Genomic DNA, 27,510 nt, shown 5'->3' on the forward strand with positions numbered 1-27,510 from the left:
TCGCCCAGACTGGAGTGCAGTGGCCGCTCCGGCACCACAGCCTCGACTGCTGGGCTACAGTGATCATTCCGCTCAGCATCCGAGTAGCCGGAATTACAGGCACGCGCTACCACGCCCAGCTGATTTTTTGATTTTATTGTAGAGATGAGGTCTCGCTGCCCAGGCGGGTTTCTTAACGGAACTGTTGACCTTGCAAAGGGCCAATACGGGTTCCCTGGCATCGGTTTTTTTTTCTTCTAAACATGTGTAACAGTAGAGAAAATGATACATATGTTTAAAGGTGGTTCAGACCATTCCTGCTGAAAGACTGTGAGCCATGTAAGGGCAGGCCCCATTCCTCACCTCTGCTCCCTGCACCTGAGGCACTGAGCGAGGAGCGGAGGAAGATGGGAAGGAAAAGGGGAGGGCCAAGCAGGGAGCCTGCCACGCCAATGCCCTGTCCGAGTCATTGCCTGCAGCCTTTGTTCCTGACCGCATTTCCTCTACAAAGATTAAACTTTAAAACAAGTAGGTGAAATTTTTTGCTACATTTTTACTAACAATTTCTTAAAACACTTGCTTTCAAATTAATGTTGAAAATGGCAACTCCAATGAAAAGGAAAAAGAGGCTTTTGTGGGGTTTGGCAAAAAGATGTAGCAATTAATATGCAAGAGCAACAGGAAAATAGCTGAGACTATTTTTAAAAGAATCATCCACAAGAAGGACTTCCCTATAAAAAGCCATATTAATTAAAAACATGCAGGAAGAGATTAAAAGATCTACAGAAAGGAAAGACCCAATCAGCTGGGTGGGAAGAGAGCTGAGCATTTAATAAACGGTGCAGATCAATTGACCATCCACTTGGGAAATCGATCAATTTAGATCCCTACTCTACACTGTAATTCCAGATGGATTAAAGGATAATCCTAAAAACTCTACCATAAAGATAAAGGTGGGGGCTCCGTGCATGTGCAGGGGCTGAGGAAGGTGTCTCAGCTGCAGGGGAGACTGATACATGTGATTACGTGAAAATTAAAACTTCTGCCTGACAAAAGCCACCGTGGACAAAATGAAAAGGCCAGCCACAGACCAGCAGGAACATGTGCTGTGCTTGCTACAGACAGAGGCCTACTGTCTGAGACAAGGAAACTCCTGGAATTAATCAAGAAAAGGGCAAGGAACAAGAGAGCAGAGCAGGCTACACACAAGTAAAAACAAGAGAAAATGCAAATTTCCATCAATATTTTAAAAGGTAGTCAACTCACTGGTAATTGGGGGTGTACAAGTTAAGACAAACCAATTTTTTTTCCTCCAAGTAGCTAAGAGTTAAATGTTGATCGTTTACCATGCCAAGTCATGAAAGTGTGGCCTACACAGTGCCCTGTCCCCCTTGCGACAACCTGGACTCCTCTGGGAAGGTGTGGGGTGGAGCTGGCTGTGGCTCTACCTGGTGCCTCGTGGTGACTTGGTCCCTCCACCCCACACTGGATGAACTTGGGAAACCGCTGAGGACGTCACACAGGACAAGACCTCGTAAGAACGGAATGAAGTTGGCTGTCACGTGTCAGTTCCTCCAGCTAACAAATCAAGCAGGAAAAGGCCAAGCTGTGGCGAAGCAGCTGCCCCATCCTGGCTCGCTGAGGGGCTGCAGTGCCTCTCGCACCCCTGTCCCCAGCTTCAGGGGTCACAGTGCCCGTGGCGGTTCCTGGCCCCAGGCTGGCACTCACCAGCTTACAGACGAGTAAATCTGATTAAGAAGTTCTAACTTTTTCCTGACTGATAACATTGAGGGTTTTTTTAGCCCATCTTAAAATGTAGTGTGTTTATTATTTATTGTTCTACTGCCACAGTGCCAGCTGAGCAGGGGTTTGGGGTTGGAGAGAGCTGACCATTTCCGACAGTTTTTTTTTAATATCTGCAGGAGAAGCCACTTCACATGATCATTGTCAGAATTTGCCATGTGTATGTTTGCCAGTGGAGAAATCTTTAGAAAATGGTCCGGGATATGAAATATGTGGGAAGATGTTTCTTAAGCAAGGCAGTGCCTAGCTAAAAATGTATATGCATATGTCTATGCATGCAGTCACTTTTTGACTTTGAAATGTCCAAATGGGCCTAATACACAGACACTTTCAAAACAAGCCAGAGGATGCTTCCCTGCCTGGGAGGAGATAGCAGGACCTGTGGCTCGCTGGTGGTTGTGGAAGCCACCTGCATGAACCGCTGCCATCTGCTCCCCCGCACGCTTCCTCCTCCCCGACTCCCCCAGCAGACTGCAGACTCCTTCCTAGTCCTCCGGAGTCTCGTTCAAGCTGCCCTGGCCCTTTCTCCTTCTTGGTGCGGCTATAGTTTTCTGCTGAGTTGATTCCCATGCTGCCCCTGCCTGGTCGATGATACAGTTGACAGTTTGCCCCTCCTCTCCCTCAACTTCGGCAGCAGCACACACATGCCCATGCTGAGGACAGAGGAGTGCTTTCTGGTGGATGTGTGTCGGCAGTGGTCTCCAAGCTCAGTTTGGGGAGTGCAGAAAGGCGAGTGTGATGTTTCCTTGCAGCAGGAGATAGCAGAGAATGTGCGATGGGGACAGTGGGGAAGAGCGCTAGAGCCGCATGGAGGGGCAGTGACTTCAGTGCTCTTGGTGATTTCTGTCTCCTCTCTCTCGACAGAATCATTGATCAGCGATTCGAGAAAGTCGCCTACTTCGTCTTTGGCGATTTCAACTTCCGGCTGGATTCCAAGTCCGTTGTCGAGGTAGGCACCATGATCCTGCCACAGTCCAGGCCACGTACTGGTGCTAAGAAAAATAATGGAAGGAACGTTGCCCTTCGCAGGCGCCTTCAGTGTCGTCAGTCTCACTGGATCCGTTTTTCTTAAGGGCAAAAACTCTGAAAAAAGAAACAGTTTCCCTGTCAGTGAAGTGACAGTCAGAGGTGGACTGGGTCCCTCAGGTGGCCTGCTGATCGGCTAGCCTGCAGCAGCTGTGTGTTGTGCCCTGTAGCTTCCTTGTCCCCTCTCAGCACGGAGTGCTTGAGCAGCTGCGAAGCTACCCTTCGATGCTGCAGAGCTGACGCTTGTCTAGCTCCATTTTCCAACTATACTTTACCTCGCTTTTCCTTATCACACATGTAAGAACTGCAAGAGCCCATTTTTAATTTTGTCCTCATCCATCCACAAGCTAGATAGTCTGTGTGATTTAGTGAATCGTCGGTGTCTCTTGATCTTTGGGGACTCAGAGGTTGTGTGTGGCTCCTGGGTGTGTTCTCAGGCCAGACACAGGGACTAGCAGCTAGGGTGTCGAGGTTGAAGCATGTGACAGGGTGTCACCCAGCAGAACATAGATCCTTTGGTTGAGGCACAAGGGGTGGCTTTTCTCTGTGAGGCCCTTGGCAGGTGAGTTCCTCGCCTCTGGGCCTGAGGGCTTGTGTGGCTCCTGGCCATTGCTTCTTGGCTTTTGTGACCTTGGTCTCAGTCTCCCAGGCAACTGGAAGAGAAGGTGCAGGGTGGCAGAACACCCCTTCCTGCCGCCCAGGCCTGCACGGGGGCTCCCTGTGCCCCCCCCCCCCCCAGGTTCTGAGCACTTGCTAGACAGTCCACAGGAGGCCACAGTGAAACAATACAAAGACATGGTGGTCCCTCAAAGTTATTATCCTCCCATTAGTAGTCTCAGTTCCAAATGTCGGCACACATTAATCTTCTGTCCTCAGTAGAAAATTATTTCTTAAAGACAGAACTGAGCTGGCTTTTGATTGTCCTGTATCTCCCTGTGGTTGACAGAAATGAGTAATGTACCATTGAAACCCCCCTTTTTTATTTAATTAAGCTGGCAGTACCTCACCCACAGTCCCTGCAACATGCACACGTGTCAGTATTTGGCTGTGCAGGTGGTTTCTTCCTGAGTGTTGAGTGACTCCTTGTGGAGATACAGCTTTATCACCATGGAGAAGAGGGCAGGGGTGCACGTGTCATTTTTAAAAACAGACCCAGGCTGTGCTCAGTGGCTCAGCCTCTAGTCCTAGCACGTTGAGAGGCTGAGGTGAGTGGTTTGCCTGAGCCTGCAGGTAAAAGACCAGCCCCGGTAACTTGGTGAGACCTCGTCTGTACAATAAATTTTTAGAAATTAGCCAGGCATGGTAGTGCACGCCTGTAGTTCCATCTACTTGGAAGGCTGAGGCAGAAGGGTCTCTGGAGCCTAGCAGGTCAAGCTGGGATGGCCATGAGTGTGCCACAGCACTCCAGCCTGGGAGCCAGAGTAAGACTCCAACTCAAACAAAAGAAAAAAACCAGACCCATTCCACTAGGGACTCTAAAATCCTTCACTTCATTCTGCTGAGTTTTCTTTCACTACTTGTGGTTAGAGAATGAATCAGTCTGAGATCAGGGTCCTCCCTCCTCCTTCCCGAGAGCTGGGAGCTCTGTCTTCCTTGTGGAAATTGCTGTCTCTGCATCTGATACTATTCAGGACCCACGAGCATGGCCTGAGAGCCTCAGAGGCCAGGGACCCTTACCAAGGCTGCCTCCTCTAGTCATGCTAAGCCTTTGGGGGTTTACCAGATCTTGCTACTTGAGAACTAGTGAATCTACTTTGCACGAATGGTTTCCACCCACGAATGGTTTCCACCCACCTTGAGGCCTCTGCTTTGACTGGGAGAGCCAGTAGTGAAAGTAAAGAAGAGCACTTGAAAGACCAAAACCAATCAATCCAGAGCACCCGGCGTGCAGGAAAAGGTCAGAGAGCTTCGAAAGTGGCCTTTTCCTCCCCAGTAGAGCAAATGTCACAAAAAAGGGCAACCAGTCCTGATTCGGGTCAGAATTGTCACCAGGTGTGTGTCTGGATTGCCCCTCCGGGAGTTAGTTTCTGTGGTGAGGACAGTGAGCTCTTGGAGTGAGTGGTCTGGCCATGTGGGTGTGAGTCGTGGCGGGGGCATGAGAAGCGAGGGTGCCACAGGTGCTGCAGGACTTCTGGGGATGCCGGCACCTCAGGCTTACTTCACTTACCAAGTGTAAGGAGCAAGAAAACGTCTCCTTTGAACTGGCTATGGGCGTGGCTGCAGGAGGCATGTGCTTCAGGGGAAGACAGTGGTTTGCAGGATCCTCGGGTACCAGCTCAGCACATGCCTCAAGCATGCTGCATCTCTTCGTTTGTGGCATAACTCACCCTTGACTTTCCTAAATGTTTTACATAGCACCCTTGATCCTGAGGGGTCACCTTAGCACCCTGTTTTAAAGAAGGGAATTCCTGCTGCACAGAAAGCACAGTATGGGCAGCCCCAGCTCAGGTCAAGGGTCCCTGTGCCCTGGATGCAGCAAGGAGAAGGGGCAGGTACAGAGTGGGGACAGCCTCCCCATCTCGGTGGCTGCCTGGTCCTGTGTTTTGTCCAGAGAGGAAGCAAGACAGGGCCTTGTCCTCACGTGTCTTCAGCATCAGGGTTGTCGGTAAAGGAGCCCTCGCAGCACGTCCTCAACACAGTCTGCATGAGGGCCACAAGATGAACTGGGGCACACCTAGAGAAGAGCAGTGCTGGGGAGGACAGTCTCCTGACACCAGTTATAAGATGCCCTTCACTGATAAAACGGTGAGATCTTTATTCATCGAAGCCTCCATGCTTAACCTTTAATCAAACCACAAAGGTCTACATGAAATCTAATGATCTTTTGCTTAAGCGGCTGTTGCTTTGTGAATTAGTGATTGGCAGTTCTCCCAGAAACTGCCGCTTTCTCCTGAAAGCCACGAAATAACTTCTAGAACCTCTAAACCAGGGGTCCCCAATCCCCAGACCTGATCTGTGGCCTGTTAGGAAACAGGCTGCACAGCAGGAGGTGAGCAGCCGGCAAGTGAGCAAAGCTTCATCTGCATTTACAGCCACTCCCCATCACTCACGTGACCACTGAGCTCCGCCTCCTGCCAGATCAGTGGCAGCAGCATTAGATCCTCATGGGAGCGTGGACCCTATAGTGAACTGTGCGTGTGGGGGATCTAAGCTGGTGCTCCTTATGAGAATCTGATGCCTGATGGTCTGAGGTGGGGCTGATTAATGATGTAGGGTATGCAGTCCAGGTTGACGAGTCTACTGATGTTGACAACAAGCTACAATGCTTGTTTTGTGCAGTATATTTTTCAAGAGGATGTGCATGAGGATATGTTATGTGCACTTTTGTTGTCAACCAGTACCACAACTGCAGAACTATTCAAGTCTTCGAATGATTACATATAAGAAAAATGGAATTGGTCATTTTGTGTCGGTATATGCATGGGCAGAGCAGCTTCCATAACTGGATAGCTTTCTGGTTTCAGTACTTGGGTCAAAGAAGTCACTTCTGAATGTGGGCCTATGCACTTTGTCATCCATAGAGAAATGCTAGCCAGCCAAAAAATGTCACTTGAACTTAACAACATTTTGCAGGATGTGATTAAAATTATCAGCCACATTAAAGTACACAACCTTAACTCACATCTGTTTGCATAGCTCTGTGAGAAGTTAGATGCAAAGCACACGTCTTCTCTTATACACAGAAGTGAGATAACTTTCTAAAGGTAGATCACTGGCCAGAGTGTTTGAGTTATGAGAGCTGCTCCAGAGATTTCTTTTAGAAAAACAGTCACCACTGGCAGCACATTTCAGAGACACAGAATGAGTTACAAAACTTGCTTATGTGACATATTCAACCTGCTCAATGAACTCAATCTGCTACTCCAGGGGAGAATGACAACTGAAAGTTGGCAGATAAAGTTGCTACATTCAAAGCCAAACTGGAATTATGGGGACGATGAATGAACTTTGGGATTTTTGACATGTTTCAAACATTACCAGAGATTTTGAAAGAGACTGAACCAGGGACTTCTTTCTCCCAACTGGTGCATGGTCACCTACCTCAGCTTTCAAAAGAGTTTGAGCACAAAAACCACAAAACCCCATGAACTGGGAAGGAATGGATCCTCAACCCATTTGTGAATAAGCCAGGTGAATCGACTTTGTGCTAGAAGAGATCTAGTTTGAGACTGCTAGAAGTGGCTAGCGGTAGCTAGAAGAGAACTGCTTGAGATCGCAAATGACAGTGGCCTTAAAAGTGTGGTTGATAAAAGTCAAGGCAGAATATCCTGAGATTGCCACAAAGGCACTGAAAAGCCTGCTTCCATTTCCAACATCCTGTCTTTGAGAAGCAGGGTTATCTGCAGTGACAGCAACCAGCACGAGATTATGGAGTAGACTGGACATAAGCAACATGCTTAAGGTCACTGTCTCCCATCACACCCAGATAGGACCATCTAGTTGCAGGAAAACAATCAGGGTTCCCACTGATTCTGCATGATGGTGAGTTGCATACTTATTTCATTATATGTTGTATATGTAGTAATATAGAAATAAAGTACACAATAAATATCTTGTACTTGAATCACCCGCAAGCCATCCCCCATGCCCCAGGCCATGAAAAAACTGTCTTCCATAAAACTGGTCCCTGATGCCGAAAAGGTTGAGGACCACTGCTCTAAGCTACTGATATGCTTGGAAAGTTCCAGGATAAATAAGTATTGGTACTGATAGCCACCTAAGTTGTAGTCAGCCTCTCCATCTCTCTCTTTCTCCAGGAGACCAAGGGGATTGCCATTCTTTATTACTTTTCCACCAGAGTTCATTGGAACAGATTACTGGAAATGCTGTTTTTCAGCATAGAAGGCTTCCAAATAGCTGGCTTTAGACAGCACAGCAGCACACATTTACCTGCCTTTTCCCTGAGCCCTGTGGCTCCACCCCTGCCTCCTCTTCGTCTTCCCTCAACTTTTCTGCCCTGGGCTGGCTGGGCCTCAGCCTGGTCCCCTTCGCCCTCTCTGGGGTGTAAGGAGCATGTCTACAATGCCTGTCTGACTTGGCCTCTTTGCACCAGTGTCCTGCCCAGGGCTTTTGTGAACACCCATGTTCAGTCTATAAAAGTCTTTTGAAGAGCCATGGAAATTAGACACTGTATCTCGAATGGATATGCATGCCTCCCAGAAGAGCCCCCTTCCCCCTGGCAGTGGTGGTGCAGATTCCTGGAAGCAGGGAGGCTTCCACCCACCACAGCTGCACACTTGGCCTTGGCCGCACTGGTGCCTGCTGGCCCTGGACGCTACCTGCTGGTAGCAGCTACTCACATGCTTGCCGTAAACTGGGTTCATGGCACCCACTCACTGGAGAAACCAGGGCTTTGTTGTCCTGCACTGTTAATCTGGCACTTGCAAAGGAGTGGGAGGAGACTCAATAGTTTATAACTGGATTATTTGCCCAAAATACAAACAAATGTGTCTAAGATCCATGCATTAATTTTTGGAGAGATGTTATGCCTAAGTGGCTCTTTAAAACCCATGGATACGACTGGGTTCGGTGGCTCAGCCTGTAATCCCAGCACTTTGGGAGGCCGAGGTAAGTGGATTGCCTGAGCCCGCAGGTTCGAGATCTGCCTGGGCAACTTGGCGAGACCTCATCTCTACAATAAAAACAAAATTAGCCAGGCATGGTAGCGCACACCTGTAGTTCCAGCTACTTAGAAGGCTGAGGCAGAAGGATCGCCAGAGCCCAGCAGGTTGAGGCTGCGGTGGCCGGGAGCAGCAGACTGCACTCCAGTCTGGGTGACAGAGTGAGACTCCAACTAAAAAAAAAAAACCTATGGATAGAGGGCTGTTCATTTGACAAAAATCTTTAATTATTGTTTTCGCATAGTTTACTGTGTGATTAAATCAAGCCTAATGGAAAACATGGAATATGATTTTTCATATGAAATTTTTATAGAACTGTTTAGTCAAGGGAAGGCCATTTTCCTGGAATTAAAGACTGCTGTTTTCTCATGGCATCATCAGATGGTTGTGAGCTGTTTACAGAAATTCCATGGTGCACAGGAGCTGAGGACCACAGTGCAGCAACAGGGTCCATGGAGCACAGAGACTGAGAGCCATGGTGCTGTGACAGGGTCCATGGAGTATCCAGAGAACACAGGAGGGTCCATGGGGCACAGGGGCTGGGAGCCACAGCATGGTGACAGTCTGTGGGGCACAGTGACCAGAGCCATGCGTGGTGACGGGGTCGTGGGCACGTGGACTGAGAGCCGCAGCGTGTTGACGGGGCCCAGGTAGGGTCTGAGCATCGTGGTGCAGGGACAGGCTCCGAGCTAAGCACTGGATCTCACAGCTGCAGAGGTTTCGCTAGGCGCGTTGGGTGCTGGAAGTCATAACTCTCACCAGAGTAAGATCCAGTACTTCCCGAGGATCCTGGAATAGATTGCTGGGAGGGACCCAGTGCCCAGGGCAGCTGGCATCTCCACACGCCACCACATGAGGAAGCCTTATGGCTGTCAGTGGCCATCTGCTGCCCCTTGATGCCCATGTGTCCCCTTCCATGTTGCCATGTCATTCCTTGTGGCCTTAGATGCATGCAGCCTATTAAGAGAAAACAGTTGATTTTCTGTTTGTTCTTAAATTTCCATGGAATGCGTATGCCACATAGAATCCTCCCATGCAGTGTTTCACGTGCAGTAGATTCCTGGGACTGCTGTTACAGACTAGGTGGCTTGAAACAGTAGACATTGTGGTTCTGGAACCTAGAAGTCTAAAATCAAGGTGTCCTAAGACCATGCTGCTCTTGCAGCCTCTAGGGGAGGATCCTTCCTCACCTTGTCCTGCTGCAGGTGGCCCGATGTTCCTGGCTTGTGGCCACATCACCCAGTCTCTGCCTCTGTCCTCACATGAGTATTCTCCCTGCCTCTCTGACCCTGCCTCACCTTATAAAGTCACTGGTCAGTGGGTTTGGGGCCCATCTTATTCCAGGATTATATCTCAAGAGCCTTAGCTAGTTGCATCTGCAAAGACCCAGTTTCCAAACAAGGTTCTGAGGAACATGAGTTTGGGGGACATTATTCAACCCAGTATACCAGGGAATGCCAGAGTGACTTTCTCCCACCACTTGATAGACTGAGTGCTAACACAGAACATTTTTTAAAGCCCTATTTAAAAATAAATCTAACTGAAAAAGACCAGATTTCTCTTTTTAGTGATTAATTTCAGCAGCATTAGTCAAGATGTCTATTATCATTTTAAAATACCATCTAAGCACCTCTTTGGGAAATTTAAATCTGCTAGTTGGCATGGTGTGTTTTTACAAAGGGTTTCTGGCCATAAAAACATTTCAAAGAAATGTGGTGGAAACCAAAGAAACTTCTGTACAATCTTCCTGTGAGGCTGACTTAGACCAAGTCATATCAGCAACCAGGTCCTCTTGAAAAGAGGCCTCAGGGTCGGGAGCCCTCTTGCCAGCTTGGTAGTGCTGTGTGTGCAGACGCCTCACCTCTCTGTGGGCACAGCTCTGTATCTGGCTCTGGGCATGACCCTTTCCTTCCAATGTTTTTCCAGATACAGTTGTTTAATGAAGAGGTGGCAGGAGGTCGAGCACTGCTGCTGTCGCCTGCAGATCCCTCCTCTCTGAAGTGGCTGTGCCCCAGGCCCACAGCTGTGCCTTGCCTGGGAGCTCCTTAGAATGCAGATTCTAGGCCCTCCTCCAGACCTGTGAGTCAGGCCCCATCCAAGTGGTGTCTGCCCTCTCACATCTACCTGGTGCTGACAGTGCCCCTGAGGAAAAAGGGCTGCGGATATGCATTCACCTGAGGTTCTGATTGGTCCTTGCTACCTGCAGCGCCACCTACCTGTACAGCCTCAGGGTGTCCCTGTGCGAGCAAGCCTGAGATGCCGGCGCTGCTCTCTGTGGTGTAGACATAGTGGCTGATGTCATCTTCAGGCTGGAGAGTGCCCGTGATGATCCTCAGCGTCGCCCCGATGTTCTGGGCACTCATCTGAGGCTATGTCCTTCCACTCTGTTAGATTAAAAATGAATGGCTCATGCCTGTAATCCCGCATTTTGGAAGACCAAGCCAGGAGGATCGCTGAGGTTAGGAGTTCGAGCCTAACCCTGGCAACATAGTAAGACACCATCTCTACAGAAAAATAAAAGATCACCTGGGCATGGTGGTATGTGCCTATAGTTCCAGCTACTTGGAGGCTGAAGTGGGAGGATAGTTTGAGCCCAGAAGCCGAGATTGCGCCACTGCACCCCAGCCTGGGTGACAAAGTGAACCCTCATCACACACACACACACGTTGAAAAGTAAAAAAATCAAGCCGGGCTCGGTGGTTCAGCCTGTAATCCCGCGCCTTGGGAGGCTGAAGTGAGTGAATTGCCTGAGCCTGCGGGTTCGAGACCTGCCTGGGCAACTTGGTTAGACCTCATCTCTACAATAAATCAAAAAATTAGCCGGGTGTGGTAGCGTGCGCCTGTAGTTCCAGCTACTTGGAAAACTGAGGCAGAAGGATCGCCGGAGCCCAGCGGGTCGAGGCTGCGGTGGCCGGGAGCGGCCACTGCACTCCAGTCTGGGCGACAGAGTGAGACTCCTACTCAAAAAAAAGTAAAAAACAAGGGATGAATCCCTGTGAGCTAGGTTCCCTATTTTCCCAGCACCACTTTCTCCTAATGACTGCACTTTTGCTTTCCAGCCTCCGGCTTCTCTGTAGAGGCAGTCTGACATATGGAGCAACATAGTGCTTCCTGAGCAGAGCACAGGTTTATAGGGTGTCCCTCTCAGCTGTGTGAGTGGATTCTCTTTTAGAGAACTCAGTCAGGGTCACATACACAGGTACTGCTCTGTGGCACTGGGGTCTTCATCATTTGTCCCACAAGGGTGTCTTATGTGTTTACTGTGAGGGCCCAGTGCTTGGCAGCAGGACCCAAGAGACACAGGGTCTTCCCTGCCTTAAGCTGTGGTTGTGGGTGCAGGAGAGGCTGAGGCTTTGGGTTTGCCTCAGTTACTGCTCCAGGGCCCTGGCTGCTCTTTCTGGCTTACTTTTCAGTTCTGTTCTGACTCCCTGGGCGTCTAACAAGGGCTTTAAGAACTATACTCCCAGCCGGGCTCGGTGGCTCAGCCTGTAATCCCGCGCCTTTGGGAGGCTGAGGTGAGTGAATTGCCTGAGCTCGCGGGTTCGAGACCCGCCTGGGCAGCGAGACCTCATCTCTACAATAAATAAAAAAAATCAGTCGGGCGTGGTGGCACATGCCTGTAATTCCGGCTACTCGGAAGGCTGAGACGGAAGGATCGCCAGAGCCCAGCAGGCCGAGGCTATGGTGGCCGGGAGCGGCCGCTGCACTCCAGTCTGGGCGACAGAGTGAGACTCCAACTCAAAAAAAAAAGAACTATCCTCCCTTCTAAAATGTCTAGGATATATTTTGATACTCTTCTTAACAGTGTTTGCATTTCATACATAGGAGAGGGAGTGTTTGTTTCAAAGGCAGCCATTTCTGTGCAGTGTCAGCCAAAGGCCAGCAGGGGCATCCTGTAGGGTCTTCAGATGGTGCTTTGGGGATCAGGAGGGGTGGGGGACCGTCCTTGAGATTGGCTCTGCCTTTCCTTTTCCTTTTGACAGAACGATCAGGTGAACCTAGGAGACACAGCCTGGGTGGGCTCATCAGAGGAGGCTGCGCAGGTGTGGGCAAAGTCTCCTTGGACCCTTCGACCCAGAAGGCTTGGAAGTGTTATCTGCTCCTCAGTCCATGAGAGTAGGTGCAGCCCCAAGCTCCTGTCCCTCCTTCCCCTGAGCCTGTCTGTCCAAGAGCAAGACAAGTGACGGTGAGACCCAGTGAGGCCTGCTAACCTGGGCCTCCCTGCTGCTGGCCTGGGCCTCCCCGCTGCTGGCCCAGGCCTTCCTGCCGCTGGCCTGGGCCTCCCCGCTGGTGGCCTGGACCTCCCTGCCACTGGCCTGGGCCTGGGTCTGATCAGTGGCCCTTCTCCTCCCACCCTCAGAAGTCTCCCGTCTTGAGATGCCGTGTTTAGATGCCCACATTAGTGCCTGCTGGCTGGCTCCTTGGGAGTGAGACAAGAAGGCCACAGCCGCCTCCTCCCTGTGTCCCTGGGACATCTGTGCCCTCAGCCTGGGTGGTTTCCAGGTTGCCCACAATCAGAGTGAAAATAGGAAGAGCGTGATATACAATGGTGAACATAGACAGTGACACAGTCATGCACAGAAGAATGTATCCCGAAGGTATGTTGATCAAAACGCAGAGTATCTTGCCTGATGGCATATTCTGGACATGTAGGTTGGGTGGCTGGCCGGCAGGTCGGTGTCTGGTGGCTTGGGCATCTCTGGGACTGTGTAGGTACGGTATTTCATCTAGGGGTGGCAAATGTCTTCCCTCTTGAGAATAAAAGTAGTTGTTTTGAATATTCTAGTAGGAGCCAAGGTCTTGCTTGGCTCGGGTTTCCTTGTTGAGTCTCCACCCAGAGCAGACCGTCTATCCTTCTCTGGTTCTGGGCTGCCCAGGAGGTCCCCCTTGCTTTCACGCCAAGCCATGCTCCTCAGGGTGCTCACAATACCTAGCCAGTGCCTTGCCATTGGGCATGCTGGCAGGACTCATCAGAGGTTAATTAAACCCATCTTCAAAACAATGAGAGGCCAGTGAGCTGCGCTCTGCTGCAGTAAATTATAGGCAGGATCATTGTGCAGGATCTGTCACCCTGCTGGGTGCTGTAAGGGCTGGGACCTTCTGTGCAGGGGACCAGCCTCCTGGCACTGGAAGCTCTGGGAGCCTGAGGTGGGGACCCACTTGTAGCTTTCGGTGGAGGGAGGGTTGCAGGGATCAGAGACAGAGGAGCCCGGAGTCCCGCCCTGCACCAGCCTGTGAAAGAGGCTCTGTGTTTGCAAAGGGAAGACTCTGTCCCCCAGGGACATGCAGCCTCTTGTGTTTCAAATGCAAATTAATGCAAACATGCTTGCAGAGCAGAACTGAAAAGATGATACTGTGATCAAATTTGGCACTGCTTAAGCCATAATTAAAACATACGCAAATTATACAGGATTATCGTGTGCCGTCTAATAAGGCCGTGCGTCATTACACGAATTAATATTACAGCCTCCAGCTCAGCCCTGCTGCTGGGCTTGTTCAGAGGGTATGTTTTATGCCTTGCTCAGTGGCAACTGGCAGCTGGGGCACTCAGCTGGCCGCGGTGACAAAGAGTGACAGCAGTGCCAGGCGCACTCATCTCCGCGTGGCCCGGCCGCTTGCCACACCTGCCGTCCATCACCTCCCTGACAGTGACGGTGATGGATGCATTTTTGGAGGCCGGTGGCCATTTTTAAAAACCAGTTGCCAATCATTGGCGGGTTCAGGTGCCAGCTGAGCCTGTAGGGGGAGGGGCCAGGAGAGGTGCTGATGTCCAGGGAAGCTGTTCTTAGAAAGAGGCTACCGAGGTACGAGATACCCGAGAGCCGGGCTTCCTGGGACACGACTTTCACACATTGGCACCAAGGAGGGTCCCAGTGCTGACTGTGCCAGAAGGGATCACAGTGCATATTCCAAAGGTCACATCCATCGCAATGAAGACTATGTCAGCAAGAGTGGCTGAGGGCAGGCTGCCTGGTGGTGTGAGCCCCTGGCAAGATCACAGACACTCTTAGCGTCCAGCCTCCCTTGCCACTAGGGTGCAGCTGCGTCCTGGGAGAAGGACAGCTTCAGTCAGCTAGGAAGGTGACGTCGTGCCTGGCCATTACCCTCCACAGCCCTGCAGAAGGCCTCTGAGAACCACCTGGCAGCCTGGCCCTGTGGACTCTAGGTGAAGTTCTCACTTTCATGTGGTTACCGGCTGCCTTATTGAACCAAACACCCGCTGTGCCTTTCTGCGTGCAGATCCCTCAGCCCATGAGCACATGGATGCAGGTGAGGCTGTGGGCGGGGAGAGTAAGAGCCACCTGTCCACCGGCAGCTCCCATCAGGGCACAGCCAGCGGGGGTGTCTATGATGGCTGTTGCTAGCTGGCCCTGTGTGTGGACACAAGGCCTGGATTCCCAGGAACTGAGTGTGCTGGAGACCTGACCCCTCTGTCTGGCGGCATGCCTACCTCAGCCTCACCTGGCCGAGCCCTCAGAAGCCCTTTGTGATTTGGGGTGTAGCCCACGCCACAGCAGTGGACTGTGGGTGTCAGGAGCCCAGGACTTGATGTGGCGCTGTGGGCACAGTTTGTTTCCAGGAGGCAGATGGCAGAGACTGCGCCTTCAGTCCCCAAGGTCCCCACAGAAAGTCTGGTTCAGAATGACGCTTCCACAGTTCATCAGCGTAATCTCCAAAGTGGTGTGGACTTACGTCTGTGTGCAGCCCTTCTCTTTTGCCATTGTGGGCTGATGCTAGTCATCACGTTTTTATCTCAAGTCGGACCCCAGTGTGTAGGCAGACATGCACAGACACAGTGGCCGTGGCTTTCACAACGTGCCCAGCAGGACTCTGGGAGTCAGGGTCAACTGGAGGCAGCATTCCTCCCCCTCGGGGCCACAGGGACATCCCATCCTTTCGGGACACACAAGGCTGGAGCTGCCCCGACGGGTGGGGAGCGGGCCGCTGGGGTCCTGTGTAGGCACATGAGCCAGGCTGGGCGGCTCAACTTGCTCAGGTTTTGAGAGTCTTGGTTTAAAATAGCAATGGCAACAACGGTATTATCCATTTAAATCATTAAAATTGGCCAGAGCTGGGCCCGGTGGCTCAGTCTGTAATCCCGCGCCTTTGGGAGGCTGAGATGAGTAGATTGCCTGAGCCCGCGGGTTCGAGACCCACCTGGACAGCAAGACCTCATCTCTACAATAAATCAAAAAATCAGCTGGGCGTGGTAGTGCGTGCCTGTAATTCTGGCTACTGGGAAGGCTGAGGCGGAAGGATAGCCGGAGCCCAGCAGGTGGAGGCTGTGATGGCCGGGAGCGGCCACTGCACTCCACTCTGGGCGACAGAGTGAGACTCCAACTCAAAAAAAAAAAAAAAAAAAAAAATTGGCCGGGCTCGGTGGCTCAGCCTGTAAGCCCAGCGCTTTCAGAGGCCAAGGTGAGTGGATTGCCTGAGCCCGCGGGTTCAAGGCCCGCCTGGGCAACTTGGTGAGACCTCATCTCTACAGTACATCAAAAATTAGCCGGTAGTGCGCGCCTGTAGTTCCAGCTACTTGGAAGGCTGAGGCAGAAGGATCGCCGGAGCCCAGCAGGTCGAGGCTGTGGTAGCCGGAGGCATGCCACTGCACTCCAGTCTGGGCAATAGAGTGAGACTCCAACTCAAAAATAAATAAACCGGGCTCGGTGGCTCAGCCTGTAAGCCCAGCGCTTTGGGAGGCTGAGGTGAGTGGAATGCCTGAGCCCGCAGGTTCGAGACCCACCTGGGCAGCGAGACCTCATCTCTACAATAAATTAAAAAATCAGCTGGGCGTGGTAGCGCATGCCTGTAATTCCGGCTACTTGGAAGGCTGAGGCAGAAGGATCGCCGGAGCCCAGCAGATCAAGGCTGCGGTGGCCGGGAGTGGCCACTGCACTCTAATCTGGATGACAGAGTGAAACTCCAACTCAAAAAATAAATAAAATTATTTTTAATTACAATTAAATAAAGTAAATAAAAGAGATTTTTTTATTTGATATATTTCTATATAGGTCCTGTGACATCAACTGAGAGTAGAATAAAATGTTATACTGAATTACAGTGACAATTTTGGAGTTTATATTTAGGGGATTTTTGTCTAGGAAGTTCATTTTGCAAACATTAGCCAGTATTTCCAACAGGCAGATTGGTGTAAGAAATAATTATTCCCATTTTATAGAAAAAGAAAACAAAAGAGTTTGTGACTTTTCCTCTAACTCTGTTAGAGGAGCTAGATATTTTTCGGATTCACTGTGAATTGATTCACAGTAAGTTCTGTGTTCACTAGCCTTCAATGTACTTTTCTGTATTTTTTATAAGCTCATACTTTATTTAAATAAGCATGCTTTCTGCCTGCCCTTAGGTTTAACAAAACCCCAGGGGAAATTTCAGGCACAGAGACCCTTACCTGCCTGTCAGTGTGCCTCACCCCTTTCTCCTTCCTACTGGTCCCCCCTGGCTACACTGCTAGCATTTGAATGGCTCTGAGAAGTGGGCTTGGGACCCTGGAATGAGAGCTAGTGTCTGTGCCTTTACTCCTCTTCTCCTTCTCCCATCCCTCTCCCCCTGCCCAACCATGCCACTGGAAGGCTGGGGACATCCTGAAGGAGCCACCAAGACAGGCAGCAGGTGCGCCTCCAGCTGAGCAGAGACGCAGCCAAGGGGCAGACGTCTCTGGGCCATGGCAGAGGGCTCCCAGACACTGCACTAAGCACAGCCTGAGAAAGAGCCTGGGCTGCTTTCTTCTGGAAAAGTTCGTTGAGCTCTCTCTGGTGTGAGAGTAAGTGGGTGCTGCTCCCATTCCATTAGCGCCACATCCAGCATTGCCAGTCTTGGGAGAGGACCTGAAAGAGTCTTTATGACATGCTTTTGTTCTGGATGAACAGTTGACAATATACAACAGGGAGAAGGCAGGGCCACTCAGATACTGACATAAACATCTCCCCATGACAGCGCCTTTCATTGACTGTGTCCCGCACTGCAAGCTTGTATGCAGCACATGCGCCCAACTCTGTGGCTCCCAGCAAGGTCAGTGCTCTGGGGCCTCAGAGTCAGTGTTTTTTCCAACAATCATTAATAAATTTCCCTCCTCCAGGTGTCCTGGGCTTACCAGGAGAATCTTGGAGAAGATACAGTTCACCAGAAGGGCCTTCCCTTGGGAAGTCAGAGCAGGTGAAATTGGTGGAATGTTGGGCAGATCCTGGCCCCATAGCCCTTCCAGGAAACCCCTGCCTAGCTCCAAGTGCTCAAACCCCATCCAGGATGGTCATTCTCCCTGTCAGGTAGTCCATTCTGATCCCAGGAGATTAGCCTCATGGACACATTCTTTGGAGAATGCCTTCCCTGGCTGTGCTGTGGACTGAGTGCGGGCCACACAACCCCTTGAGGGAGGATCAGTCGGGGCCCATGGCCTCCTGGCCCTGCCATGTATCTCCTGTGCTAAGTCCTGGCCGGGTTCTTCCTCCCCACCTGTGCCCAGTATCGAGTGAAGCCTGCACAGGGCCTGTCATGATAGATGTGCTGCTGGGGAGATGGAAGTCAGCATGAGGGCAGGTTTTATTTGTCACTCTCACCCTGTTGAACTGGGAGAGCAGACATTGCCCAACGAGCCTGAGTGCTAACAAGTTAGAGCAGGCACCCACACACTTGGGGCAGCAGCTGCAATGCCAGCTGCCTGACCTCAGCTGCCCTGTGAGATGGAATACCGTGCTCTGTGGTCTCCACTGTCCTCCTCACACCACGAGGGCCATGGGGGCAGCTGGTCAAGCCAATGCTATCACTACCTAAAAAACACTCTCACTGCTCAGAAGCCACACACGTGTGCGCACATGTACGTGTACCATAGAAGAGGAGGCTGATGCCTAAACCAGAGTTAATTCAAAATTATTTTTATATGCCTTTTCTGTAAAAATAACTAGACTTGAGTATGGTGCTGGCACTGTCACTGCCATACTGGCACATGTCTCTGCAAGGGTCCCATGACTTCGGCCATGGTATCTTCTGGGCATTCACTGCATGTGACTGTGGGCCTGCGGTAGCTGTCTAGGGATGAATGCACATGTTTGATGAACACTGACTTTTAAGGGTGCTGTGTGCGACTGCCACAGTGGGAATGGTCAAAGAATTCCTTGATGTACCACTTTCTAAGTGCTGTCCTCAGAGCCACAGGCTACCAGTCACAAATGCAAGCAAGTTTTAAAGCCATAATTTCCACTCAGGGGCGTCGGTTAAGTGATTTACTGTTTGTTCTTGTTTTCTACTCTGTGGCTATGTTTAAGACTTGAACCAATGTCTGTCGACGTTACTTACCAAGGAATAGTTAATCACTTGGGACCAATAATGCTTATTTTGTTTTCCAAGAACCCAGATAGATATTCAAAGGGACTAGGATGTCTGTTTGTCAGAACTGAACATTTGGATTATCTCTGCCCACATTGCAGTGACCCAGGATTTAAATTTGGGGCTTCACATGCTGATTTATTATTTGGGTTCAGTAGTTTTCTGAGATGTAACTTCTGCTCCTTTGATTCTGAGCAGTGTATCTGGGCCATGCAGGCATATTCGAGGTAGCAGTGGTGTGGGAGCCTTCTTAGTTAATACGTCTTTCAAAGCAAAAACATTATGTTGATTTAATAGTACACTACATAGTGGAACACAAATTTATATTAATGTTTAACATTGCTGGGAGAATTATTTGTATCATAAAAAATGTTTATCCCCAGAGTCAGTTCTATTTTCTAGAGTCATTCAAAAACTTTAACCTTAGAACGTAATGATTTTCCATTAACTTGTTTTAAGGAAAACCTATGTAAAATAATCAGGTCTTTCTCTGCAAACCATCTTTTAGAAATTCTTTTCTATTTATCACTTCTGCTTGTTACATGGAACTTCAATATGTAAACTTTTTTTCATGTCCAGACCTTTTTATGGCTAGAATTTAAACAGAAACGACAGGATAATAAGAAGAAAGATGGGACAGTGGTGAATTTCTTACTGCCATGCCATTGGTCAGTTTTCCAGTGAAGAGCCTTCTACCTTGTGTTCAGAGTTCCCTTCCCAGCATTCACTACCTGAAGTTCAAGTTTCTTTGACATCAGTAATTTCCTGGGGGAAAAGGAGAGGGAAAGAAATTCCAAGAGTTCAGTTATAAAAAAAAGGTGGGGGGGACAGATTCTCTTGGGAATGACAATGTGAGATGGGCTGGTCAGATTTCTTGTATCCCAGTTGGGACAGCTCTGTGTCTGCAGAATCTGCCAAATGCAAGTTGTGGGTCTCAGTCTGGTTCCTGCTGGACGGACTTAGCGTAGGCGCATACTGCCAAGGCCTCTCGATTACATGAGCCAGGAAAGTCAGCGTTTCCTCATCTGTGGAATCCCTGCCCTCATTGCACCCAGAAGTGGGGTGCCCCGGAACGTGGTAGAGGCTGGTTTCAGCTGTTTGCCTTAGTCAGTAGCTGACACACAGTACAGTTGACTATGGCACACATGAATGGCTTCTGCCTGAGAAGTGGACAACCTCTGCAGAAGGGAGGCACGACTGCAAGAAATCACTGGCCCTACCTGAGAGTGGAGGACAGGTGGAAGCTTGGCAGGACAGGAGGTCTCCTCAGCCAGTCTCCTGGGGTCTGCAGGTTTCCGTGGAGAAGCCTCTGCTCCCAGAAGACTATCTGCACTGGGCCTGTACTGTGGCCATAGCCCTAGGCCACACTCCGTATTTATTAGCCGGAGCTAGTGGACCAGACAGCTTTCAGACAGGACAGAAGACAGCTGATGAAGCACTGATTTTGGCTGCCTGCTCTGCTACTGATAGGCGGGTCCAGATGAAGTCCCGTGGGAACAGACGGGTCTCAGGGAGCCCCATTTGAGAAGGCATGTGTGCACATTTCCCTTCCTGTTTGTTCAGCCCTGCACTTTGCCACCATGCTCAGCCCCACCCACAGAATGCTACCTTGACACAGTGGCACCAGTTCTCCTCAGAGACAATGCCACGCTTTGTCCTGAGCTGAGGGGGTGCCCATCTCCTCCAAGAGTCAGCCCCAGGCCTGATGCCCTGAAAGTCTTTCCCAGGTTCTCTCATCGCCATGAGTCTCAAACATTACCTGTCAGCAGCTGGCTCCAACGGAATTCAGTCCAAGGCTGGTCAAGTAGTTTCAAACCAGAGCTTCACACCGAAGGGTTTATGGTCATTTAGTTGTGGCTGTTTTTCAGGGAAGTTTTGGAGACTGTGGTACAGATTTTAGCACACTGCAGTCCTGTGAAGCAAACCATGCCTACAGATGAGCATACAGTGAGGGGAACACCCAGCGCCAGTGCCTTCACCCCCTTTTCTGGAGTCGAAGATGAACCTGAGCAACAGTGGCAGAGAAGACACGTCACTGGAACTCACGGTGCTACTGGGTTCTCCTTGCCAAGATTTACCATTGACATAAATCCCGCCTCTTTGACCCAGTATTTAAACCGTTGCAGACAGTGCTTTCAGAGCATTTCATTTCCTAGCACTTCCTTCCCAATGCTCCTACACACACCTGTTTGTGGCTGAAATTGGGCCCAGCCAGCCTGCGCCTGCTCCTTGCCGCTTTGTCCCCGACCTTTGTTTCCGATTTCATGCTATCAGAGGGTCTGCATGTTGTTCTGCTTGAAGTTGTCAGAGAGATAAAAGCTCCGGAGCAGGGTCACATTTAGAGGGGTGGGCATGAAAAATTGGTGAAATGTCTCTTCATGCCCACCCACCAACGTTCATCTCAGTCCAGAAGGGACCAGGTCCACTAGTGAGGTGTGAGCACCTCACATGGGTCCTGGGGCTCGGCTCCCCCCCCCCATTCACTTGTTCTGTGCATGTTGAGTGTCTGCAAAGTGCCAGACAGGCAGTTTGCTTAAGAATCAGCACTTTCTCCAAGACTGGGCTTATTCCTCCTTCTCAGTGTGAGAAGGAAGCTTCCAAATGGTGGAAATCAGGGGTTTAGTTCACCCCACAGCAGGGACACCGTTTGCAAGAGCTTACAGACAGGTGGCCTCTCTAGGCCCCTGGTGTCACCATCTTGGGAAACCTTTGATGAGGATGAGAGCACGCATGTGCCGAGGATACCCCCAAGGCTGGCTGGAGGGCTTGGACGGATGCACCTACTGCCTGGGGTCATTGGGCTGGGGCCACATCTGAGCTGGTTTTGGTGCATTCATGCTGCTGTGGGCCATGGTTGCGCAGGTGATTGAGGGGGTAGTCCCAATTTCCATCCTTGGTGCAGAAGTTTCTGTTTATGAGAAATAACTCCAGCCCCTGTGGAACTGTGTCTACAGATTTGTGTCTTGTTTCAGTTGAGGGCCAGACTGGATGAGCCACCACAGTGGAAGAGCAGCTGGTGGTGGCCTTCCTGCTCTGGGCAAGCTGCTAAAGCAAGAGGCACCTGAGATGACAGGACCCCGGCAGCGGAGATGCCACCATTGGGATGGGGTGCGCTGGCAGGGTTCTGTGCGGCGTTCACCGAGGGGCTTGGAGGCCATAACTTCAAGAAACAGGCTGTGATTCGGTGTTTTCCACTTTAAGGTAGTTTTTCTTTCTGTTTGATGTGAAAACTTAGTCAAGGCCCCTCCCCCACCTCGGGATTTATCCATCACTGAGTGTGCTCTGCGCAGTAGATGAGGTTAAGAGCAGGACTGTCCTGGGACTGGTGTGTGAGCAACATCTGTCCCCCACAGGCCTGTCCCAGGAGCCTTGCTCCCTCAGCAGAGTAGCCATTTTCGCCCATCAGGTGGCACGATCAAAAATTTCAGAAATCCCCCAGGCAGGGTGGAGCCTGTTCATTCTGCTCTTGTGTGTTATGGAATGTGCATCGATATGGATATATCTCTGTGGGCAGATACAGGTGTTTCCTTTAGGAGGTCTCAGTTTGGGGGGGGTGGTCTAATTCTCTTGATGTGGTTCATGTGAGGTGTTTTTTTTTTAAAGCTATTGACACCTTCTGGCCTCTGCGAGGCTGGCTCCCTGTGTGTTAAACAGTCCGCAGACATCTGGTCTGACTGGTTTTCGTCTGCTGACTAGGGTCAGGACTAAACCTTGCACCCCTCTTTGTGCAACCATTGGTGAGTGACGGGCACCCCAGACAATGGTGTCGTCCCCTCCCAAAAGCGCTGTTCTGGGCCAGACAGTGCAGCATCTGGCAGCCCCCAAGGCCTGGGCTGTGCATGTTGGGACCCCACCAGGCTGCCTGCTTCTCCCTCAGCACAGGTTTGGGGACAGGGTGCTAGAGCCAGTGGCTGGGTCAGATGGCCATAGGGGTGGATTTGCCTGTGCCTTTGCTCCCTAGGGAGAGCCTGTGTCACAGGGCAGTGGCGAAGGGCATGTGGCCTTTGATCCTAGGGCGGTAGCTGTGCCTGCCCACCAAGAGGACTTGGGTCCTTCATGTCTCACAGAACTCCTGGAATGCTCCTGGGGGTCAAGGCTTGCCTTGGGATATCCCTTCTGGAAGGGGAGGCCCAGGGAGTTCATAACTCCACCAACTAACAGATTACCTTGTCTGCCTCAGAGTATGTTAATCACCAGGGCATCATCAGAAATTAGACGATTGTCACTGTACCAGAAGGGGCATTCTCCCATGGTTCTTTCTATAACTTTTTGCAGTGACTAAACCACCTTCCCCAGACCCCAGCCTTCCTTTCCTGAGTCCAGATAGTGTCTGTGCTTAGTCCAGCCTGGGTCATCTTCCACAACACAAGGCATGTTTCAGCTAGCGCTGGGACCCTGAGGGGTATGGCTGGGAGGGCAGGCCAGCACATGCGAACTCTGCGCTCAACCATACATGTGACATGCGCTGCCTGCCAGGCCACATCTCAGGACTTGCTCCTCTCTGGACTGAGGCACCTTCAGCGGGGTTTAGAACCTGAACCAGGGGTGGGTCCTTGATGGTGCCCACCTGCCACCTGTGTACCTGGAGAGTTTCTTCTAAGCCCTGATATCCACTCTGTCAAGCAGGGTGCTCTGGAGACTGCATGTTCCTTAGTGATTCCAGATGGAGAGCAAAGCCCAGTGTGTGTTCATGGTCCAACTGCCCATGATCCCCTGGACCTGGCTTTCAATACAAAACATGCCTCTAGTTCACGTGTCACCACCTGTGTTTTCTTGGTTGGAGGAAAAATGGCAAAATGGAAATGCATTCTAATTTTCTCTGCCACTGAGGAGCAAAGGAGTCCTCTAGGCCCCCAGGGGCCCTGTGTGTAGGGCTGCAGGCTGCCCCCGACACATTTACTCTGGCCCCTGGAGCTCTGAGATGGCCCTGTGACTACTCCATTAGTTCGGGCCTCCATTCCCCAGACTGAAGACAGTGGTTCTCTCACCACAAAGCGACAACTCATCTCTCTCCAGCTCATGGCCCTCCTGGCTCTGTATGCCTACCTGTGGACACCCTCAGCCCCTCTCCCTGCTCTTTCAGGCCTTTGCTTAGTCTGGGATCTCCACCTAGAGCCCTACTGCTCTTGGCCCCTTCTCTTTCTCCGGAAACCTCCTTAGCTACCAGTCCCCACAGCCCCCTGGCTCCAGGGACACAGGGACACCATGCCTGCCTGACTCTTCGCAAGACTCGGCTCAGAGCTTGGCATGGCATGCACACAAGGTGATCACTGGATCCTGAGTGCAGGGTGCTTATCCCAGCCCTGGCTCGTGGTGATCGATGACGCTGATACCTGAGGAGTACCTGTGTGCCTGGCCCCGGGCTGTGGCTCTTTGGGAAGTGGCCCACTTTCTCAAGGCGATCAGGACACAGCCAGCTGCTGGGCTTGTCCCTCTTCAGCTGTGTCGAGGGAAGTTCACTGTGTGCAGGAGGGTGCTCCGTCAGAGGAAAACCTGGTTTCTGAAAGCAGATTACACATGAAACCAAGTTTTTCAAGCTGTTGGTGAATGCTAATGGGATAGTTGTTTTAAAAATACCACTCATTCTTGAAGTGGACACACAGGAGAGGCATTACAGCTCTCATTTACCTTTTAAAAACTTACAATTAAGTGAGGAAACTGCACCTTCCTGTGCCTTTGTGTTTAAAGCTGCCTCACCTTTTTCTATTTTTAAAATTTTTTAAATCTATTTTTATATATTTTTCCTTGATACACCTTTTGCCACCATAGACCAAAAATTATCCCATGAAACTTGCAAACCCACCTTCTAAAGCATACATCTTGTCCTTGGCTCCCACACTCCCAGGTCAGGCTCCACTCGAGGCCAGAAGGATGCGCCAACTTGGGTCTTTGCTGAGGGGCTCCTGGCCATCCCTGGACTGGGTCACATTCCTGAGAAGTCAAGCGCTTATTGCTACCTGCCACCCCCTCTGCAGGTGTTAAAGATAAATTGTTTCAGAAGGAGCCATGAGTCAAGCCATGAGTTCAACCTTTTGTGGTTGGAGATCGAGTTTAGGTCTCGTTGACTCTCGTGCCCCATGTGTGTGTCCACGTGTTGTAGTATTTGTTTGTATCAGAGAACACAGGACAATATTTGTTTGCCTAAGCCAGCTCATCAAGATTGCATTTAAAAGACTTCAGGTCCGAGAGGCTACATTTGCCCATAATACAGTTTTGAACTTTGAGGCAGAGCGTATGTGACAGTTAAGGGGGTGATGGGACAGATTTGGGCCAACTGCATACATGCATGTCAGGGCATCTCTGATCACCAGGTGGCTTTATGTAAATCAAATAGGCTGTAAAAACTGCCTGATTCCATTACACAGAAAACAGACTTTCTCCTGGGCTGGCACCTTTGCCCTGGGACTGTCACTGCTGCCCTGGGCCTGTGGGTACCCTGTCAGAAACACAGGAATTTCCTTATCCACACACAGGTGGGTGTCCTTGGTATGCAGTGGTCCCGTTCAATTCCAAGAGTCAACAAGACAATGTGCTGGGCCCGTCCTTTCTGGTGCCCCTTCCTGCAGCCACTAATAATGAAATAAGTCTCAGATGGCTTTTTAAAAATAGCATTTGGAGTATTTTTTTCCTCTTTTCAAAAGAGAAAAATCCCTTCCGTAAGTAGGCGAGCCGGAAAGGCCCAGCCTGGCAGCTTTCTGCATGAGTGGTCACGACTTTGCCGGATTGAAAGGCAAAAAAGGGAAGGGCCAGCTTCTTCGGCTCAGCCCGCCTGATCACTTCTTTAAAACCTGTGAATGAGGCGGCTCCAGGGGAGGATTTGGGGCGGAGGGTGGCTGGCCCCTTACTCAGCCCTGGGGTTCATCAGATGTTTGTCTTTTGGAAGCCCGCCTGAAGTGGTGAGATAAAGCGGTTTTTAAAAAGTTTCCAGCAGATGCCTTTTGGGAGACAGAGCCATGAATTTCCTGAACCGCGGCCTGGGGTGGCCACAATGGCCTTCTGCCTGCCCGGCCTTCTCCCATTCAGAGAAAGCTGCTTAAGCCACTTAAGCACATTAGCATCTGGATGGGGCTGGACCTCCTTGGGACACAGGGGTGGGCAGGGTGGCTGTGCTCTGCTCTGCTCGGGGTGTTTGGGTGCATGTTCTAATCCTCACGCTGTTTGAAGGCGCCAGACTGATTTGTGACACATGAGTCCAAAAGCCACTTTGGGGGACTTGACCCCATCAGCCGATCTGTGCTCTGAATGTCAATGGCCTGCGTGGAGTGCGCTTAGGGGAGAGTGGGCAGCCCCCTCTCCGCCCAGGCTGGGCGCTACACACAAGGACCGGGAGGAGGATGCTGTATCCTGGCAGCGGGGAGCAGGCTGTCCAGGAGCTGTGGGGCTCAGGCCCAGTGGGTGCCTACCCGGTGCATGCCCAGGCCGCTCAGGAGAGCAGGCACTACTGGGGCCTCCTCCTGAGTGCCCGCTGAGCCTCAGGCCAGCTCTCCCTGGGGCTGGGGCGCCTCTCAACAGCACCAGCTCCCAGGGGCTCCTTTGGGGGAGAGGTTTTTTCGTGCCGTTTTATAACTTTTTTGATGTTCTTCATGATCGGTGATTAGTTCTCATCCACATTGACTGTCTGTAGGTTTTTGAAAGTGGTAACAGGGACATAGGCCACCAAAGCTTGTTTGGTGAGTCTTCATCCTCATTTCGTTTCCTGGACAACCGTACATGGATACGGTATGGGACATTCCTTATTCCTTTGGCCCAGACGGCTTCGTTGAGCCTGGTATCAGTGCATACATCTGGAGTCCCCACCTGCTTCATGGCAAATTTCCGGATCTCTTTTAGCGCCCGAGGGGCACGCTTCTTGAAGCCCACTCCATGGATGCGCTTGTGAATGTCGATGGTGTGTTCTCCGGTCGCGACCTCGTTGATGGCCGAACGGCCCTGCTGCTTCTCGCCACCCTTCCCTGCGGGCGCCATTCTGCCAGGCCCAAGTTGGGAAAAAGCTGGGGAGAGGTTTTTGAAAGTCAGAGTTGCTTTTGGTGCAGGAGTCTTTTTAAAATAAAATTTATATTCTTTTCTTTAAAATCTGCCTTACTGAGAGGCGTGGTTTACATCCGAACTATAATCCAGTTGTCGACTGTCACTCCGCACATTCTCTCCAGCCCCTTTGCCATCGGTCTCACCCCCGCCCCGGCCCCCAGGCCCCCTGGGATCTGCGTTCTGTCACTCAACTTTGCCATTTCTGGACATTTTGTATAAATGAATCTGCAGTCCGTGGCCTTTTGTACAAAGAGGAAAGACTGTGCCCTTCTCCATCCACAGTGGTGTGTGGGAGCCCAGGCTTCTCTGCTTGCCCACCCACCTTGTGAGCACAGGCACCTCGCTGCTTATGTAGAACTTTGATTTCATATGCAGGGCATATGATGCTGTTGCTGGATGCGTTTTTGGGTGTTCCTGAGTTTTCATAACTTCTTTCAAGCTCATAGAGTGTATGCCATAGGCCTCTGCTGTGTGTGTGTGCGTGTGTGTGTGTGTGTGTGTGTGTGTGTGTGTGTGTGTGTGTGATGGGAGGGTTAGCATGAAAATGTGCTGACTGCCTAGGGAGGGGTCTCCAGCTGTGTCCTGCCTTTGGGCAGTGACTTCCATTGACCTCTTTGCATCTGCTGAGATTAAGATGAGAAGAATTTTCTTTTCTTTTTTTGGAGTTGAAGTCTCACTCTGTCACCCAGACTGGAGTGCAGTGGCCGCTCCCAGCCAC

At 50.9% G+C, this 27,510-nt stretch overlaps 1 protein-coding gene and 1 pseudogene across 2 annotated transcripts in view; one reads left to right on the forward strand and one right to left on the reverse strand.

Annotated features, from left to right (window-relative positions):
• INPP5A (inositol polyphosphate-5-phosphatase A) overlaps positions 1-27,510 on the forward strand; it is a 184,798-nt gene that overhangs the window by 127,100 nt on the left and 30,188 nt on the right. For both annotated transcript variants that reach the window (XM_008060225.1, XM_008060226.2), the window contains exon 8: positions 2,647-2,731. In XM_008060225.1, coding sequence (XP_008058416.1) covers positions 2,647-2,731 — 85 coding nt within the window. The remainder of the gene's footprint in view (positions 1-2,646; positions 2,732-27,510) is intronic.
• On the reverse strand, positions 26,359-26,738 carry LOC103262592 (annotated as a pseudogene).

This window comes from Carlito syrichta, unplaced genomic scaffold (genome assembly GCF_000164805.1).
Source record: "Carlito syrichta isolate Samal-C Ts95f unplaced genomic scaffold, Tarsius_syrichta-2.0.1 Scaffold304560, whole genome shotgun sequence".
Classification (NCBI taxonomy): domain Eukaryota; kingdom Metazoa; phylum Chordata; class Mammalia; order Primates; family Tarsiidae; genus Carlito; species Carlito syrichta.